Consider the following 20,929-nt stretch of genomic DNA (forward strand, 5'->3'; position numbering starts at 1 on the left):
GGGTATCTGGAGTAGGTTTTGATTGGTGGATCGCAGAATGCGATTGGGGTTATGGGCTTTTATTTTTTCGCATAGATATTGGGGGGCGTTTCCTTGAATACACTTATGTATTAGGCAGAGTGCCTTGAAAGTGATTCTGTCTTTTACTGGCAACCAATGAAGGGATCTCAGTGAAGGTGAGATTGATTCCCATGTTTTTTTTCCGGTCACTAGTCACGCCAGTCCTTCACTGCTCCAAAGATGCAGCTAGCAGGACTTTTGGACCGGTCCTGCTAGCGCATTGCTCTAGTGTGAAAGCCCTCTGAGCTTTCACACTGGAGAAACAGCAGCCGCCGTTTCAGGTCGGTTTGCAGGCGCTATTTTTAGCGCAATAGCGCCTGCAAACCGCCCCAGTGTGAAAGCGGTCTTAAAGCGGAAATTCAATTTTTGGGTGGAATTTCGCTTTAACTGATCTCCTCTAGGCTGAAAAACCCCAGAAGCACTTCCAGGTTCAGAGCTATCAAATCCTAGCTGCAGCACCAGGTAAACAACATATCAATGTAATCTCCAAAATAGAGACACATTAATAAAAACTTGACAGAGGTTTATTTTCTCAACACTGTCCAAATTAAAAAAACAAAAAGTTCTGTCTAGTGTCACTTTATCCCATAAATTGTAGGCCTATTTATAGGACCTAGTTAACATTTTTAAACATTTTGATAAGAATGAAGAAAAAAACAAAGCCTGTCCTGTCCACACTTATTACTCATATCTGTATGTTAAAAGTCTTGATAAATTAATCTTTTTTAATGTGCTTTTTTGGTATATTTTACCATTTTGGGTTTATAACACATACAACTACAGTTTATTGTATGGACTTCTCACTTTCTACTGTTACAAGTACATAGATTCTCTTATGCCCCCTACACACGATCGGAATTTCCGATGGGATAAAATCTGATGGAATTTTGCGTCGGAATTCCGTTCAAGCTGTCTTGCATACACACTGTCAGACCAAATTCCTACCGTTCAAAACGCGGTGACGTAAAAGACTACGACGAGCCGTGAAAAATTAAGTTCAATGCTTCCGAGAATGCATCGACTTGATTCTGAGCATGCGTGTTTTTTTCTCCGTCGGAGTTCCACACAGACGATCGGAATTTCCGGCTAGAATTTTTTTCCATCGGAAACATGTTCTATTTCTAAACTCCGACGGAAAAAAAGTCAGATGGGGCCCACACACGGTCGGAATATTCAATGAAAAATTCCGTCTGACTTTTTACCAGGGCCAGATTTAAAGTGCCCCATGGTAAACTTTCTCTTGCTGCCCCTTCCTAGCATTAGGCCGACCATAGACAGCTCGAACCTTAGCCAGTTCAGCAGGAGCCAGCTGAGATTCAAACCATGTATGGGCAGGCTGAATGTATAGAGTTGATCAATCGATCAACTTGAGTACAACCAGACAGCTAGATTTTACATGTGATTATTGCCAGCAGCTGGTAAAGCCACTAGCAATAATCGCTGTCTTTTCCTGGCGGGGACGACTTCCTCTGTCAATACTGTCTGTGTTGATGGGGGGACTAGAGCAAATTTCTTTCTGGCTACAGGAAAGACATTTTCTCTGTGTATGGCCTGCAATACACCAGCAAGATCAAACATCCTAACTACAAAGGGCACACTCCAAGGCTGGGGGTGGGTGGGCATGGGGCGGGGAGTAGGAAGGCTTAACCACTTAAGACCCGGACCTTTAGGCAGCTAAAGGACCCGGACAGTTTTTGCGATTCGCCACTGCGTCGCTTTAACTGACAATTGCGCGGTCGTGCGACGTGGTTCCCAAACAAAATTGGCGTCCTTTTTTTCCCATAAATAGAGCTTTCTTTTGGTGGTATTTGATCACCTCTGCGGTTCTTATTTTTTGCGCTATAAACAAAAATAGAGCGCCAATTTTGAAAAAATTGCAATATTTTTTACTTTTTGCTATAATAAATATCCCCCAAAAATCTATATAAAAACTGTAAAAAAAAAAAATCTATATAAAAAAAAATGTCCTCAGTTTAGACCGATACGTATTCTTCCTATTTTTGGTAAAAAAAAAACGCAATAAGCGTTTATCGGTTGGTTTGCGCAAAATTTATAGCGTTTACAAAATAGGGGATAGTTTTATTGCATTTTTATATATTTTTTTTTTTTTACTACTAATGGCGGCGATCAGCGATTTTTTTCGTGACTGCGACATTATGGCGGACACTTTGGACAATTTTGACACATTTTTGGGACCATTGTCATTTTCACAGCAAAAAATGAATTTAAAATGCATTGTTTACTGTGAAAATGACAATTGCAGTTTGGGAGTTAACCACAAGGGGGCGCTGATGGGGTTATGTATGACCTCATCTGTGTTTCTAACTGTAGGGGGTGTGGCTGTAGGTGTGACGTCATCGATTGTGATTCCCTATATAAGGGAACACACGATCGATGACGGCGAAACAGTGAAGAACGGGGAAGCTGTGTTTACACACAGCTCTCCCCGTTCTTCAGCTCCGGGGACCGATCGCGGGACTCCAGTGGCGATCGGGTCCGCGAGTCCCGCGGTCACGGAGCTTCGAACCGGGTCGACCCCGCGGCTGGGCTTAAAGGGCAACGTACAGGTACGTTGATGTGCCCAGCCGTGCCATTCTGCCGACGTATATCGACGTGAAGGGGTCCTTAAGTGGTTAAAGAGGCAGATTGTTCTTGGTGTACTGATGTAGACTAAGCAGACTATGAAGCCCTGTACACGCGGCCGGGAATCTCGTCAGGAAAAAAACGTTGTTTTTTCTAACGAGATTCCTGGCAAGCTTTCCTTGCTCGCCAAGTGTACACACGGCCATTCAAAAGAACCACCGTTCTTTTGAATGGCAAGAACGCGGTGACGTCATCGACTACGACGAGCATGCGCTTGTCACATTGAATGCCGTCGCCGCCATCTTGCTACACCCAACTCTATGCCTTGGAAGCTACCGCGCATGCGCCGAAGTCTCATCGAGCATGCGCGGGTTTCCATGGATGCAGGTTCTCTATTTTTCTCGTCGAGATTCCAGGCAGTTTTCTCGACGAGAAACCATACACACGCACGGTTTTCTCGGCAAAAAGCTCTGCCAGCAGTTTTCTTGCTGTTTCTGGCCGAGGAAAACCGCGCGTGTGTACGAGGCTTTACATTAGGTTAAGGTAAACTGTCAACCCATTCTGCTAAAGCCCCGTACACACGGTCGGACTTTTGACTGGCCAAAATCACATCGGAATTCTGACAGAATTCCATCGGAGTAAAAGAGAGCATATTATCTATCTGAACTCCGACGGAAATTCCTCTGAATTTCTGATGGAAAAAATCCAATAGGGCATACACACGGTCGGAATTTCCGATGGAAAAACTCAGATGGACTTTTTCCATCGAAAATTCCAATCGTGGGTACGGGGCTTTACAGTTATGTTGTAGTTGTAGAAACTGAGAGTGGGTGAACTGCTACTGCACATCTCCCTAGTAAGGGCATAGACAGCAATAACAACCTGACAGGTGTCTTAATCCCTCTCCACTCTATTCAAAACTAAAAGAAAAGTTTTGCTTTTACAGTAGTTATACTTTAAGAAATGTGTCCGTACTTCATAGTGATATTACTGTTGTACATGTCTTTACAGGTGGCTGGTGGTGGACATGCATTCTCACAGTATCCTTTCTGTGCACTCTGATGGGAATGAACAGCTCTCTGTGGTCAGGTACTCACCAGGTGAGAAGAACTAAGATACCAGTAGTCATAAGCAAGCTTAGGCAGCCCATCCTTGCTTCATTTTTATTTATTTGTTCAATCAACAGGTTGAAAAGATCCAATTCCTATATCCACATTGAGTCTTCCCTGCTGTCAGAATACATTGATCAGTGCTGCAGGCTATAGCAGGCAGCACTGATCGATCAGAAAACACCCAACAGGCTGGTTGTACGGGACTTGATTGCAGTGGCGGCTGGTGCTCAATATTTTTTTTTATTTTTTTGGGGGGTGGCAAACAAACCTGTCCTAAGAATCCCTGGCCAATTGGGTCTCAGGACTGGCTTCCTGATTGGCCGGGAGAAGAATCAGGAAGACAATAGTGAATATTAATTTGCTAATGTCAGTGCTCTGCGCAGTGAGCCCATTTTTTTAAGCCAATTGCAGCCTCATGCTCTAATCATGTGCCTAATAAAGCGGAATTCCAACCACAATTATCATTTTTTAAATTTATGTCCTTTCATCCTGCGTTTTTATAATATAAATCCGGTCACTTACTATTTTACAATCTGCTGCCGATCCGCATAGATATTCAAAAAAGATAGTTTATAAAACTATATCTACACCGTTGTCATTTTGCTTGTGGGCATTGTGAAGCCCACAAGCACTTACTTCCTGGAAGTCTTGGATGGGGAGTGATAATTGGACAGCGCACTGCATCCTGGGAATTTATGACACACATTTCCCAGAAGAATTAGAGGGAGATGATGTCACAATCCTAGGTGGTTTCAAAGGCAGATTTCGTGGGACCGCATAGCAACAGGCATTTCCAGATGAGTAAAAAAAAAAACCTTTTTTAGGTCTAATGAGCACAATAATGAAAAAAAAAATTTGGGATGGAAACTCCACTTTAATAAAAACAAAAAAACACCCAATTGGAATCCATGTGTTGATCCGGATGCATGGATTAGGGGGGCTGCCCCCCTAATGGACGGGCCGTCACTGCTTGATTGGTAGATTGACTTCTGTACAACCAGCCTGCCCATACACGGATCAACATTCAGCCAGGAATTGTGATCCATGTATGGCCAGCTTTAGAATTTTCTTATCTACTCCTTATTGTAGTCATCTCCTTGCCCACATTGCCAGTCTGATTTTTAATCTCCTTTTCTTCTGCTTTATCTATTTCACTCCAAAGATGGGAGTTACCTGGCTATTGGATCCCATGACAACGTCATCTACATATACAGCACAGGACACAAAGATCGCAAGGGTGACTATTCAAGAGACAGCTCATTAGAAGAGAAAGACTCTCAAGAGGAGGGAGAAAGTCCTAAAGGCGAAGGGGATAATAATGTGTCTGACAGAGTGCAGCGGTACATACGATATGGAAAATGCATGGTGAGGGATAACTCACTTTTAACTGAATAGTGTATACATCGTACCAAATGCTTTAAGCCTAGTACACATTACTTTTTTTTTTCGTTCAACCCAGCGGGTTGAAAAAAAAAACGAACAGCTCAGGTCGAAGCCGTTGTACTAACAATCTGATGTTAGTACAGCACTCTCCCCTGCTGTTCTACTGTGTTCTGACAGGGGGACGCCCCCAGCCAGAACACTACGGTCAGCGCTCTCAGCCATTGGGTAAAAGCGCTGTTGGACCTCCTGCCATACACAGAGGCTGAATGTCGACAGTTTTTTTACATAGACATAATGGTCTATTTTTTATATTTCTTTATTCTATTTAACATTCCATTTATTGTGTTTATGATCTAAATTATTCATCCAGTTTACTATAGCACTCTTATGCCACGTACACACGACCAGTTTTCCCGTTGGGAAAACTAACATGACAGCTTTTGGCTGGGAAAACTGGTGTGTATGCTCCATGGCAGTTTTCCCGACAGGAAAAACCGCGAAAATCCCGGCGGGAAAAATGAGAACATGTTCTCTTTTTTCCTGCCGGGATTCCCGGCGGTCTTTTTCTCTGCAGTTTACCTGTGGGAAACACTGCGGTGGAGCATACACAAGGCCTGGTCTCCCGGCCAAATCTGTCATGGCAGTTTTGCTGCCAGGAAAACTGGCCGTGTGTAGGGGGGAAAAGCTGCCGAGCCGGTTCTCGGCTTTCCCCTCTGGGTTTCCTGGCGGTAAAAAGTCAACGTTTTTTAACCTTTTTGCAATAGCGTTTTTTCCGCATTAGCGTTTTTTAGGGTTTTAAAAAAAAAATTGTAACGGCTACCCACTGGTAGTGAGGGGTATCGGCCGTTGGAGACGTCCTTTTTGCTGACAAGTTATTATATGCAGGTACCGCCGGTATATCCCATCGAACGCCCTTTCAAGAAACGAGACGGGCTACGTTTGCAGAGTCAAGCAGACTGACTTTTAATGCCACATTTTTTCTCCTTATATCTGGTTACAAACTGTACAGAAACAAATGACACTCCCCCCCCACCCAGGGGGGCTTCAATACACATACTTTGAAATAATGACATTCCCTTGAGCCAATCAGCCGCTAGACGTTTTGGCTCCTAAACTTGGCTTGATCAAACAATAGAATTCAATTAACCTTTAAAACAATTATCACTCACACATAATCCCCATCAGCATACACCTCACAGGAGGCTGTTACCTACACAAAAGAGAGTCCATTAGCTATGCGAAGGGAACATTAGCATTCAGCAGTGAAAGAGACCATTGTCCAATTAACCCTTTGAGCTCAGAATACAATGTGGTACATCCAATTGTGACAAGCCATGCAGTTCCTTGTAGTCCTCCCTGCATGAAGATTATCGATGTCCAGACAGCATGCATAGGTCTGTTACACTACTCCCCTTTTGTGGAACACTCCGGCAGACCCGGATTGATCTTTTTCGGATCAACTTGGGGATGTCCGGTCTGCTGTTAGGGTAAAAGTTCAGTTTGCCTGGACAGTCCGTCGGCATTCCCATTGAATCTGCCAGGGCGGTATTGGATAGAAAAATTGTAGGGTTGTAGGGCCAAGCTCCATCTTAGCAGGCGCCCATTATCTCCGGCTACCCGGTTCAGCCATACTAGGGGGTTATGGTCTGTGATCAGGGTGAATTCCTGATCATACAGGTAGGGTGTGAGCTTCTTTAAAGCCCAAACCAGGGCTAAACATTCCTTTTCCACGGCCGCGTAGCTCACTTCCCTGGGTAACAATTTTCTACTCAGGTACGCAACAGGGTGTTCTCCTCCATCCTCCCCGATCTGGCTTAGAACTGCCCCCAGTCCGTACATGGACGCATCTGTATGAACGACAAATCTTTTGTTAGGGACGGGGGCAGATAGAACAGGTGCGTTGATCAATGCTTGTTTCAAGGTTTGGAATGCTGTTTCACAGGCGGGAGACCACAGGACTACTCTAGGCAAATTCTTTTTGGTCAAATCCGTCAGGGGTTTGGCAATGGTACTGTAGTCAGGGACAAATTTTCTGTAATACCCCGCTGTCCCTAGAAATGCCAGTACCTGGGTCTTAGTGTGGGGAGTGGGCCAATTGGCTACAGCCTCAACCTTAGCGGGTTCTGGTCGTTGTTTCCCACACCCCACTCTGTGTCCCAAGTACTGGACTTCTGCCATCCCGAAATTACATTTTTCTGGCTTCAGGGTTAGGCCGGCGGCCCTAATCTGATCCAGTACAGCCTCAACATGCCTCTCAAAGTCCGCCAAATATCCATCTATTTCCTCCTCACTTTCTACAAAAGCTTTAAATGCAGTGAACAGTATTTTCTTTCCTGTAGCAGCAGGTGGGGGGGTAGGAACTGCAGGTGTAATGGGCTGTCTCGCTCTTACCAGTTCCAGTTCTTGTCCCCTCTTCGTTTGTATCTCTTCCCTTGCTTCCTGGAACAGCTGGTTGATTAGTTCCACGGACGTTTCTGGATACAAGGATAATCTCCGCTGTACAATCCCAGTAATTACATCTTCTTCGCTGACCGGTGCAAGGGGCTCCGTTCCTTCCATGGATCCATCCATTTCGTCCAGCTCCAGCAGTTCAGCTATCAGCTCCCTCCGTGGTCTGTTGCTGGTGCTCCTACCACGACTCTCTAATAAATCTTTCAGTGTGGATCTTTTCAGCCTGGCGTACTGCGACTCCATTCAGCACTTGCTCTTTGGATAAAAGGACCATCCCAGTGCTGCCAACCAATGTAACGGCTACCCACTGGTAGTGAGGGGTATCGGCCGTTGGAGACGTCCTTTTTGCTGACAAGTTATTATATGCAGGTACCGCCGGTATATCCCATCGAACGCCCTTTCAAGAAACGAGACGGGCTACTTTTGCAGAGTCAAGCAGACTGACTTTTAATGCCACATTTTTTCTCCTTATATCTGGTTACAAACTGTACAGAAACAAATGACACTCCCCCCCCACACAGGGGGGCTTCAATACACATACTTTGAAATAATGACATTCCCTTGAGCCAATCAGCCGCTAGATGTTTTGGCTCCTAAACTTGGCTTGATCAAACAATAGAATTCAATTAACCTTTAAAACAATTATCACTCACACATAATCCCCATCAGCATACACCTCACAGGAGGCTGTTACCTACACAAAAGAGAGTCCATTAGCTATGCGAAGGGAACATTAGCATTCAGCAGTGAAAGAGACCATTGTCCAATTAACCCTTTGAGCTCAGAATACAATGTGGTACATCCAATTGTGACAAGCCATGCAGTTCCTTGTAGTCCTCCCTGCATGAAGATTATCGATGTCCAGACAGCATGCATAGGTCTGTTACAAAAATCAGTGGGTTAAAAACGTTAAACATTGGCGAGGCATGTTTTTGAGCGTTTATCAGCATTTGGCGTTTTTTGTGGTCAGAAAAACTACTCCTGAATGCGATTTTAGGGCATTCAGAAAACAGCCAATAAACTCCACTGCTGATAAACGTCCAAAAATGTCCATGTGTGCATAGACACATAGGATAACCAAACTCCAAAAAACGGCCGTTTATTAGCTTCAGTGTGCATGGAGCCTAAGGGGCCTTTCACACGGACGGATAGATCGGTGCTTTTAGCTGCGGATTTTCTACCGCAGCTAAAAGCACACAATGCTTTCCTATGGCCCCATTCACACACAACGTTTAGCTGCAGTTTCGTTGCATGCGGTTTGGTGCGAATAGAAAAAATAGAATTGAATGCGTCCAGGTGCGATTTAGCGCAGCTATATGCACTTAACCGCAGGTAATCGCAGTCTTTTGTGTGAATTGCGGATAGCAGCGTGAGAAAAAAAAAGAACAGGAAGCACATCATAATCAAAAAAAATAAAAAGAGTTGCTATGGAAATGACTACCGCAGCTAAACGCGGCCGCATGTAACCGCACGTAATCGCAATGTACAAATGCAGCTAATCGCAATGCCCAGAGCCTTGAATTTCACTGAAAATGTACATGCTTTTAATTGCGGCAAAACTGCCGTCCGTCTGAAAGGGGCCTAATACTTTTCTTTCTTCTCATAATTATAGGGTCATTCTAGCTTCATAACACATTTGGACTGGTCAAAAGATGGGAAATATATCATGTCAAACTCTGGTGACTATGAAATTCTTTACTGTAAGTATTATTCATTGTGCGTTTCTTACGTTGTATTATCATATATCGCATATTAGGTGAACAATTTGTGTGTGGATCAAAGTGCAACTGCAAACTACCCAAATTCGATACAAAGACTGTAGCCAAAAGCTTGGTTTCAGGTTTCTTGCCAGCCATTGTTTTTTGCAACTCATCCCTATTGTTTGTGGCCAGACATAAGCTCTGTTTGGTGTGCATTCAACTTTCTCTTTAGCTGGCTCTACAATAGTAGATTTTTCAAAGGAACGTTCATACTAAACTTCATGTGAACATTGGTATGAAAATTCTTTACATTTGATGGCTTGACAATTGTCATTCAAAAATACTTCAAAGTTTTTTTTTCTTTTAACATTTGATTTTTGAATGAAAAAACTTTTTCCAAGCGAAAACCACGTACCATGTTAGAATTTGTTCGTTTGAGAAAAGTTTGGCATCCTGCTTCTTCGAATTGTCTTGTCACTGCGGTCAAAAACGAATGTTGATTTGACCCCACTAAAAATTTGAAAATCCAATAAACCTTCTTAAAGTGGAGGTTCACCCAAAGTATACATTTTTAACATTAGATTTAGGCTAATTAAGGGGAGCAGAAACAGGTATTTTTTTTAAAATCAATGCCGTACTTACCGTTGTAGAGATAGATGTTCTCCCGCCGCTTCCGGGTATGGGCTGCGGGACTGGGCGTTCCTATTTGGTTGACAGCCTTCCGACCGTCGCATACAGCGAAAGTAGCCGAACGTCCGTGCGCAGGCGCCGTATAGAGCCGCACCGACGGTCGGCTACTTTCAGCAACTGGTGACGCGCTGTATGCGACCGTCGGAAGGCTGTCAATCAAATAGGAACGCTCAGTCCTGAAGATCATACCCGGAAGCGGCGGGAGAACATCTATCTCTACAACGGTAAGTACGGCATTGATGTTAAAAAAAATACCCGTTTCTGCTCCCCTTAATTAGCCTAAATCTAATGTTTCACACAAACATCTTGTGCTTAATCATAACCCATCGTAATGATTAAGCACAAGATGTTTGTGTGAAACGCGTTTACGTGACCTTGTGTTGGTGTCTTTGGTGTTATCACTTTGAACAATAAAAGGCAATCGGAATTCCTGGATGTGCAGCCATTTCTTTTCTTATCTGTTGTTATAGAGAGGGGAGAGAGAGCAGGGAACTGTAAGGGGAACATGAGCCAAACCAGAGGCTTGTTTTGCAGGAATTAACAAGGCTTTTTATTGCAATTTTTGTTGTCCAATTCTCACTTTAAGAGGAATAAAACAAAGTGTATATCCGAATTTATAGCTTTTCTATACTGCAAATGTTAATAATTTCCCTTTTTCGATCTTATTCATATGATAGGGGATATTGCTGGTGGCTGTAAGCTTCTCCGGAATAGATTTGAGAGCAGAGACCGTGAGTGGGAAACGTACACTTGTGTGCTAGGTTACCATGTCTTTGGTAAGCGATTTTTACTTTGACCATTGATATTTGGTTTATAATTAGTACTGTTCTTGCACATCCATACATACAATGATGAGACTGTACTGTATAATCGATGTGTGTTTTCCTGGATACCAAAATGGGAACAGATGACTGTTTGAAGCTGCCAATTCATTCCCTGGAATAAAAAAAAATGAGCAGATTGTTGTAGAATTACATATAACAGTTTGTAAAAGAGGATTCATAAGAGCCTTTTAGAGGCAGAGCTTATTTTCTGAAGAACTTGGTGATATTTACATTTTGATCCTGCAGGATAGTGCTGGTGATAATTAGACTGATATGGGGCAACATGTGAGTGTGGGACGTGTATCATGGATGTCCTCTTTTCTACTATAACTAGTCCTCTGGAAACTCAGAACTAATGTATGAACCCACCCAGTGAAAAATATGCTAACCCTACTTCAGCAGCAACTTGTAGTAACTTGATAAGTTCAGTTAAAGCCTAAGTTTAGTTAGAAATTAAAAATTGAAATAAGGGACATTACTTAAAATCAGTAAGATGTGTCACTTATGCTGCTGTCTCCTCTATTGGCTTACAGCAGAACGAAACCCTCCTATCCTTTTCAGCCAAGAAATCTGCCATCTTAAGCCTTGTACACACGACCGGTTTTCCTGCCAGGAAAACTGCCAGGAGAGCTTTTGGCCAGGAAAACTGGCCGTGTGTATGCTTCCTCGCAGTTTTCCCGACAGGAAAACTGCTGGGAATCCCGGCAGGAAAATAGAGAACCTGCTCTCTATTTTCCCACCGGGATTCCTGGCGGTTTTAAACCCGGCAGTTTTCCTATGGGGAAACACTGCGAAGGGAGCATACGCATGGCCAGGATTCCGGGCCAAAGCTCTCCCCGCAGTTTTCCCGACGGTAAACCCGGGCGTGTGTACACAGGGAAACTTACAGAGCAGGTTCTCAGTTTTCCCATCGGGATTCCCGGTGGATTTTATACTGCCGGGAATCCCGGTCGCGTGTACGAGGCTTTAGCCTTTGTTTGATCTGCAGTTGCCATGATTCTATCACTTAGCACCAGTTATGACATCAGCAATTTGTAGTAAATAAGCGGTATTGCACTAAGTGCATATAGAGTCAATTTAATTATGTAAGTGACACGGATGATCCGTGACAGACAGCAAGCAGCTCTTACAACAATATACACTTCATAACAAAAATTTCAATCAAAAGCGTGTAGCGCTGTCACACTATGACCTTAATCGGGTGATCTGTGACCAACAGCAGCTCTCACAACAATATACACTTCATAACAAAAATCTAAATCAAAAACAGGTATAAATATCAATATCAATAAAAAAGTATCTGACTATGCTCTCCCTTTTCATCCAGCTCCTCCATTCATAGAAGCTGTACTACAGCTCCTATGAATTAAGGATGGGTGAATGGTTGAAAGGTTCATGCCCTCTATTTGTAGATGGGGTGCAATGTGTGTGGCGGCAATAATTCACACACTCTGTAAAACCTGTATTGAAGTAATGTAGCAAAAGTTCACAACACACTTGGTGGGGAGGCTACCCAGCCAGCTGAAAGCATCTGTTTAGAGGGGGAAGAATGCAGCCTGGCTGCCCAATCAGCAAGGTGTTCAAGAGAAATGCAACCCTACAATTTCTCTCCTCGCAAAGAAACCATTCCCTAGAGCTAGTACTATCCCTCACAGGCAGGGTACCTCTACCAACTTGCCAAATGTGCACAAAACTTGGGAGCCAGGGCCTTAAGATGGTCTCCAAAGTCACATGGGGGAGCAGCATCCAATCCGATCACTTCCCCCGTGACCCAGGAAATTATAGAGGAACCATGTTCCTCCTTACTTCCCCTCCAACTGCAGTGCCATTGCGAATGGCACCACCTGCAGTGGAGAAAGTAGACTGCACCCCAGCCTACACATTCATAGATCCTGTTTAATATATAGAAGCTATAGTACAGATTCTTTGAATGGAAGAGGGGTGGAGAGGGTGGACATATTTGGGCACAATTGATAAGTGCCTGTCACAGCTCTGTCGGCTCTATTGATACCCGCTGCACTGGAAGATTACAACGGTGGGGGAGGGGGAATTGATCAAGAAGGATTTCAGCTAACAGAGCAGACAGCAGCACAAGGGACACATCATACTGACTGTAAGTAATGTCTCTTGTGCTGATTATAATTTTTTTTTATTTGTGACTTAACTTAGGCTTTTACCTGAAAACCAAAACTGTCTTCTGAGACAGTATTTGAAGGAAATTGTGACTTGAAGATAGCTTTGTTAAAAAAAAAAAAAAAACAGTAATAAAGTCCGCACCAACCGTCGTATCTCTCTTTTTTGGCCCGCGTATCTGCCAGTGATTCTTAGAATCATTTTCGCATAGATACGCTTAAGATCCGACATGTGTAAGTCACTTACACTGTCGGATCTTAAATGTAATTACCCAGCCGGCCGCTAGGTGGCGTTTACTTTCAGGTCTCATTTGTTTATGCAAATGAGCCTGATACGCCGATTCTCAAACAAATTTGCGTTGCGTAACTGTCGCTAACGTCGTTTGCGTAAGCGTAAGGTTATCCCTGCTATATGAGGGGTAACCTTACGCCAGTCCCACATACGCCATGTTAAGTATGGCGTCGGGTCCGCGTCGTCTTTTCCTGTCGGGTACGTTGTTTCCCTAAGTCGTTCTTGAATACGACTTTACGTCATTGACGCACACGTCGGCGTCATTGACGTTTTACGCCGAGAACTGGAGCATGCGCACTGGGCTATTTTAAGCCCGGCGCATTCGCAGTTCGTTCGAATCAGGGGCGCGCTTAATTTAAATACAAGCCGCCCCCTTGGATTTACGTGGGGATACGCCGGGCCAATTACACTACGCCGCCCCAAACTACGGAGCAAGTGTTTGGGGAATACAGCACTTGCTCCTGTAGGTTGGGGCGGCGTAGTGTAAATGGCTTACGCGCCGCCTGCCTAAAATGTACAAGAATATGGCCCAATGTCTTTATTACAATATATTTCATACAAATTTCAACACAATAAAATGTTTTAAATATATGTGTAAGTTCCTATAGCAAATAGCAGTCTTCCCTATTTGAAAACGCATACTTTCTAAAGTATCAGACACAAGTCTTTGCAAATTTTGCCAAAAAAACTAAAACAAAGATAGAACATAAGGGTAGCATATCCTAGCGTGCTGATAAAAAAGCATGCCTTGCAGCTGGATGCCAGGTGCACAAATATATGATATAATGGGTCCTTCTTAATAATACAGGTTATGCTCGGACACTTTTAAGCCTCGTACACACGACCGGTTTTACTGCCATGAGAGCTTTTTGCCGGGAAAACCGGCTGTGTGTCTGCTCCATCGCAGTTTTCCCGACCAGCTATGGGAAACACTGCGATGGAGCATACACACGGCCAGGATTCCCGACCAAAGCTCTCAAGGCAGTTTTCCTGTCGGTAAACCCGGTCGCGTGTAGGGGGAAAAGTTACCAAGCTGGTTCTTGGTTTTCCCCACGGGTTTCCCGGTGGTAAAAAGTCCGCCGGGAAACCGTATGTGTTTACGAGGCTTAAAGGTGGCAATTCTGGTACACCTCTGACATAACACTTTGTGTAACCTCTGCTTTTTTATGTATATCTGAATAGAATATAATGTAAAAATCAAATAATTTGTATATAAAAAGACAAAGAAATATATTTGTATGTCTAATAGGTGTATGGCCAGAGGGATCCGATGGGACAGATATCAATGCACTTGCTCGCTCTCGTGATATGACCATGATCTCTGTTGCTGATGATTTCTGTAAAGTTCACCTTTTCCGATACCCGTGCAATAAACCAAAGGTAAAGTGCTAGTAGCATCAAGCTATGTTAGAAATAATAGTGCTAATAGTCTTACATGGGACACCATCTTGGATTGAAAACATATGAATAAAGTGCACAAACAACAATCGGTACATACCCTACCAGTTAGCAAATATACAGTATACACACATACCAATCGGCCATAACATTAAGATCACTGACAGGTAAAGTGAATAACAATATCTCATTAATGGCACCTAAAAGTCAGTGGGATATATTAGGCAGCAAGTAAACATGTTGCCCCTGAAGTTGATGTGTTGAAAGCTTAAAAAAAATCGGCATTGCAGTTTGTTGTGTATGGGACTGCATAGCTGCAGACCAGTCAGGGCAGCCATGCTAAAAGTCCGCCGCCTGTGCTGCCCACAGCTAAAAGTTCCTACAATGGGCATGTGAGCATCAGAACTGGACCACAGAGCAAAGGATAGCGGATAGCCTAAAAATAGACCAACCCAAAATCATCACCAAGGAAATATGGACTGCAGTCATAAAGAAAACTATAGTGTTTTAAAGCAAATGTTATTGTTTTAAGTGTTTTACATTTTACATTTTTATTTTATTTCTGTTTTAACTTTACAGATGCAATTTTTGTTTTACAAAATGTATTACATTACAAATCATGCACAGAGAACTGTGTTTTAGCTTAGGAGCTTTGTGGCACGCAACATCAAATTGAAACTTTAAACTGAGCCATTGAACAAGGGATGCTATTGAAACATTGAACTGTGTAAACAGGCTGCTTACTTCAAAAAAACATCATTGTAGACAAGAGGTTAAATCAAGCTTGATACAGGCTTTAACTACTTCAGCCATGGAAGGATTTACCCCCTTAATGACCAGGCTATTTTTACTTTCTGCTATAATTCATATAATTTTTTAATATAAATATAGCAAACAATGGGCCGGATTCAGAAAGAAGATACGACGGCGTATCTCCTGATACGCCGTCATATCTCTGAGTCCGGCTGTCGTATCTATGCGCCTGATTCATAGAATCAGTTACGCATAGATATGCCTAAGATCCGACAGGTGTAAGTGACTTACACTGTCGGATCTTAGGCTGCAATTCCAGGCCTGCCGCTAGGTGGCGCATCCGTATCTTTTACGTGTCGAATATGCAAATGAGCATTTACGTCGATTCAGAAACGAACGACCGCCCGGCGCTTTTTTTTTACGTCGTTTGCGTTCGGCTTTTTCCGGCAGAAAGTTACCCCTGCTATAGGAGGGGTAAGTGCGGCGTATTCTATGTTAAGTATGGCCGTCGTTCCCGCGCCAAGTTTTGAATTTTTTACGTCGTTTGCGTAAGTCGTTCGCGAATACGGCCGGACGTGATTTACGTTAACGTCCAAACCAATGACGTCCTTGCGACGTCATTTGGAGCAATAAACGCTGGGAAAATTTGCGGACGGCGCATGCGCTGTTTGATCGGCGCGGGGACGCGCCTGATTTAAATTATACATGCCCCCTAGCCACGGAATTTGAATTCCGCCAGGGGATTTACGATACGCCGCTTTCTGAATAAAGCACTTGCCTCAAAAACTTGCGGCGACGTAACGTAAATCAGATAGGTTACGCGGATCTAAAGATCCGCTGGCCTATTTGAATCTGGCCCAATGTATTCATCTGTTTAGGCTTATATGTATTCTGCTACATATATTTGGTAAAAAAATCACAATAAGCGTGTATTGATTGGTTTGCGCAAAAGTTATAGCGTTTACAAAACAGGGGATACATTTATTGACTTTTATTATTTTTTTAAGTTTTTACTGGTAATGACAGCAGACAGATCTGACCCCAAGTGACACTTTATGGGGACCAGTGACATTAGTACAGTGATCAGTACTAAAAAAATGCACCAATCAATGTATAAATGACACTGGCAGGGAAGGGGTTAACACTAGGGGACGATCAAGGGGTTAACTGTGTTCCCTGGGTGTGTTCTAACTGTGTGGAGGATGGGTTTACTGGGACAAGACTGAGATTGTTGTTCCTGATCACTAGGAACAGCAGATCTCCATGTTGTCCACTGTCAAAACGGGGATCAGCCTTGTTTACATAGGCAGATCCCCATTCTTCCTCTCTGTCGGGCGCACGCGAGACCACAGTATATATTGCACGTGCAGGTGCGTTGTTTTGCACAATAGAGCTGACCTCCCAAAGTATATGTACTGTGGCTGGTCGGCAAGTGGTTAAAAGAGTACAGCCAAAGCTGTGGAGTTTGTTCTGCACTCCTGTGGCCCATTTTCAGCAGAAAGCAGAATTTTGCAATTCCACGGGCGTACGCAATTTTAAGACTTGACCTGTTTGGTATCTAGTTGTTCGACTTAACCGTGTAGTCTATATTTTCCCAAAATTGTATCATATTTTTTGTTTGCACTTAAACAAATTTTTGTATATTTTTCTAGAAAATATGCATTTGATAAATAACTGTGCAAATATTGTGCAACATTAAACATTGCAACTACCATCATTTTATTCTCTAGGGTCTCTGCTTTCAAAAAATATATAGTTTTAATGGATTTACAGTTTAACCTTTTCCCTACCGAGCCATTGTAAAATGACGCCGGCAGGAACCCTCCCTCGATCCAGGTGGATGTCATATGACGTCCTTTGTTCCTGGCAATCAAGGGAGCGCACGCGTGCTGCCGGCGCGCGTGCACGGCGGCCGCGATTGCCGGTGATGACGGCAGGAGTGTGGATCTGTGTGTGTAAACACACAGATCCACCTCCTGTCAGAGATGAGGAGACTGATGCGTGTTCCCAGTACAGAGGAACACACATCGGTCTCCTCCCCTTGTGAGTCCCCTCCCCCTACAGTTAGAACACACTTTAGTGAACATTTTAACCCCTTCAGCTCCCCCCTAGCGTTAACCCCTTCCCTGCCAGTCACATTTATACAGTAATCAGTGTATATTTAAAGGACTAATCGCTGTATAAATGTGAATGGTGTCAAAAGTGTGCGATGTGTCCGCCGCAATGTCACGGTCACAATAAAAAAATCGCAGATCGCCGCCATTACTAGTAAAAAAAATGAATAAAATAAAAATGCCATAAATCTATCACCTATTGTGTAGACGCTATAACTTTTGCGCAAACCAATCAATATACGATTATTGCGATTTTTTTTTTACGAAAATATGTAGAAGAATACGTATCATTCTAAACTAAGTAAAAAAATTTTTTTTAAAAAAAAATTGTGATATTTATTACATAAAAAAGTAAAAAATATTGGGGTAGATTCACGTAGATCGGCGTTTCTTTGTGCGGGCGTAACGTATCCTATATTTACGTTACGCCTCCGCAACTTTTACAGGCAAGTGCTGTATTCTTAAAAGAAAGTTACGGCGGCGTAGCGTAAATAGGCCGGCGTAAGCCCGCCTAATTCAAATAGTGATAAGGTGGGCGTGTGTTATGTAAATTAGGCTTGACCCGACGTGATTGACGTTTTTCCCGAACGGCGCATGCGCCGTCCGTGGAATTTCCCAGTGTGCATTGCTCCAAAGTACGCCGCAAGGATGTCATTGCTTTCGACGTGAACGTAAATGACGTCCAGCCCCATTCACGGACGAATTACGCAAACGACGTAAAAAATTTAAAATTCGACGCGGGAACGACGGCCATACTTAACATTGGCACGCCGCACTTACGCCACCATATAGCAGGGGTAACTATACGCCGGGAAAAGCCTAACGTAAACGGCGTAAATGTACTGCGTCGGCCGGGCGTACGTTCATGAATTCGCGTATCTTGCTGATTTACATATTTCCACACGTAAATCAGCATACACGCCCCTAGCGGTCAGCAGAAAAATGCAGTTACAATCCGACGGCGTAAGAGACTTACGCTGGTTGGATCTAATAGAAATCTATGCGTAACTGATTCTATGAATCAGGCACATAGATACGACCGGCCGGACTCAGAGATACGCCGTCATATCTTCGTCTGTGAATCTACCCCATTGTGTTTTTTTTTTTAATTGTTGCTTTTCTTTTGTTTATAGCGTAAAAATAAAAAAAACGCAGAGATGATCAAATACCACCAAACAAAAGCTCTATTTGTGGGGGGGGTAACATAAAGATTTAATTTGGGTACAGTGTTGCATGACCGCGCAATTGTCATTCAAAGTGCAACAGCGCTGAAAACTAAAAATTGGTCTGGGCAGGAAGGGGGTGAAAATGCCCGTATGGAAGGGGTTAAAAAAAATGCAGATTATAACTGAAAATGAAAAAATTGTCCCAGGACTCTTTAATCTTTATATACATATATGTGTGTGTATATATATTACTATATTATTATTATTTTAAAATAGAAATAGAGTTGTCTTTTACTGTAGCTGTAGAAACTAGCCCATTAAAAGCTCTTCTATCAAAGAGGACTGATACCATCCTTTTATCATCATTACAAAGCTGTTTGTAGGACTTGGCCATACGATATGAGATATGAAGTCATTAAGTATTGTAGTACATAATACATTTGATTTCTAATAATACTGACATATCATATGCTGTAGAGATCTGTTCATATTGTCAGGCTGTTCAATATTTAATACAGGTGTTATTATTAGTGATATACTGTATGTATATAGATGTGTATACATTTTGGTGACTGTATAACTTTTCACATATATTTCTCTGCTAGGCTCCGAGCCATGTGTATTCTGGCCATGGGAGTCATGTAACCAACGTTCGCTTCGCTCATAATGACAGTTACCTCATCTCGTTGGGTGGAAAGGATGCAAGCATTTTTCAATGGAGAGTTGTGAGGGGAGCCAACCTGCCGCGCAGCCAGTCATTGTCCTCAGCCTCTTCATTGGAAATTGCCTCTTGAATCACATTTTCAATCGGAGGACTTTTGGCCAGAGATACCCCAGATAACAAAGAGCCAGATCCCATTATACTCAACCAATAATTTGCATTTGTTTTGTTTTTTTTTCTACTGAGCTCCAACTGTAATTGAAATGCAGCAAAAGATAATCTGAGCCAGTCTTAACCGAAGACGCACCTTCTGTCCGCCTGTACTACTATAGATGACCTTTCCAGCAGAATGTCCCCAAGAATAACACGGTACAGAGAAATGTGAAGTTTGTCATAGTCAACTCAGCACTGCATGTGCCATGGACCGATCCAGTACAGTATGCTCTGTAACAGCAAAATCCCTGAAGGGTACCAGATAACTCTTCCTGGATATCAGTCCAGAATGCTGAACTCCATGCCAGGAATTCGAACACTTCTAAACAAAACTACTGAGAAAAGACCTTTTAGCCATAATGTAGACCAAAACGTTCTGATGCAGTAGAAGCTAAGCTACTTGGTGGAAATACAGGTTAAAAGAGGCATAATAAATGCAGCGAAATGGATTAGAATCTCTAATGGCTGTGAAACGCAATATACCTTGCTAATTTAAACATTCAAAGCACAATCATATAAGTACTAAAACATGCACTATGAATGTTATAAAAATATGTACTACTTTTATATGCACTGTATATAGGCATCAGCAACAAGCTCTAAAACTTCTGTCCATAAGCCATGTCTTTAGGGGTGAAAATTCACTAGAAATGACAGTGAATATGTTATTGCTCCTGTTGCTGCTGGTACTTTCCTTCTTTACCCCATGCTCCTGCTGAAGCCTTCTGGCATATCTAGTAGGCCTGGGCACGGAGAGGCATGTCGCTCCCTCCCTGTCCTTTCTGGATGAGCGCTGGCTGTTTAAGTAGTGGTTGACAAGGCCCAAGTGCTGTCACATCATGATGGGCAGTGAGGAGGGTATTAGCTCCGTGAAAGCTCTGACTCACAACCTGCAAAGGACTTCTTCTTGTGTCTAATGCCGTGTACACACAATCGGACATTCCGACAACAAAACCTTGGAATTTTTTCCTGACGGATTGTTCGCTCAAACTTGTCTTGCATACACGCGGTCACACAAATGTCGGAAATTCCGAACTTCGCAAACACGGTCACGTACAACACTACAACTAGCCAAGAAAAATAAAGTTCAATGATTCCGAGCATGCGTCAAATTGATTCCCAGCGTGCGTAGGATTTATGTGCGTCGGAATTGCATACAGAGGATCGGAATTTCCGACAATAACTTTTGTTGTCGGAAAACCAGCTCTCAAACATTTGGTGACAGCAAATGTCCGATGGAGCCTACAGACGGTCGGATATTCAACCAAAATCTCACATCGAACATTTGTTGTCGGAAATTCCGACCGCGTGTACGTTTCATTAGAAAGTAAAAGGGATGACGGGGAAGTTCACAATCAGTAATGAGACATCAAGCAAATCTACTATTTAGGGCAAAT

The 20,929-nt window shown here is 43.1% G+C and overlaps 1 protein-coding gene across 2 annotated transcripts in view; it reads left to right on the top strand.

Moving 5' to 3' along the window:
- Positions 1 to 20,120, top strand: part of EML3 (EMAP like 3) — a 148,053-nt gene extending 127,933 nt beyond the window's left edge. For both annotated transcript variants that reach the window (XM_040328946.1, XM_040328947.1), the window contains exons 18-23: positions 3,655 to 3,743; positions 4,918 to 5,120; positions 9,202 to 9,289; positions 10,657 to 10,755; positions 14,477 to 14,607; positions 19,264 to 20,120. In XM_040328946.1, coding sequence (XP_040184880.1) covers positions 3,655 to 3,743; positions 4,918 to 5,120; positions 9,202 to 9,289; positions 10,657 to 10,755; positions 14,477 to 14,607; positions 19,264 to 19,452 — 799 coding nt within the window. In that variant the 3' untranslated portion in view covers positions 19,453 to 20,120. The remainder of the gene's footprint in view (positions 1 to 3,654; positions 3,744 to 4,917; positions 5,121 to 9,201; positions 9,290 to 10,656; positions 10,756 to 14,476; positions 14,608 to 19,263) is intronic.
- Positions 20,121 to 20,929: the final 809 nt, after the last annotated feature.

This window comes from Rana temporaria, chromosome 11 (genome assembly GCF_905171775.1).
Source record: "Rana temporaria chromosome 11, aRanTem1.1, whole genome shotgun sequence".
NCBI lineage: Eukaryota > Metazoa > Chordata > Amphibia > Anura > Ranidae > Rana > Rana temporaria.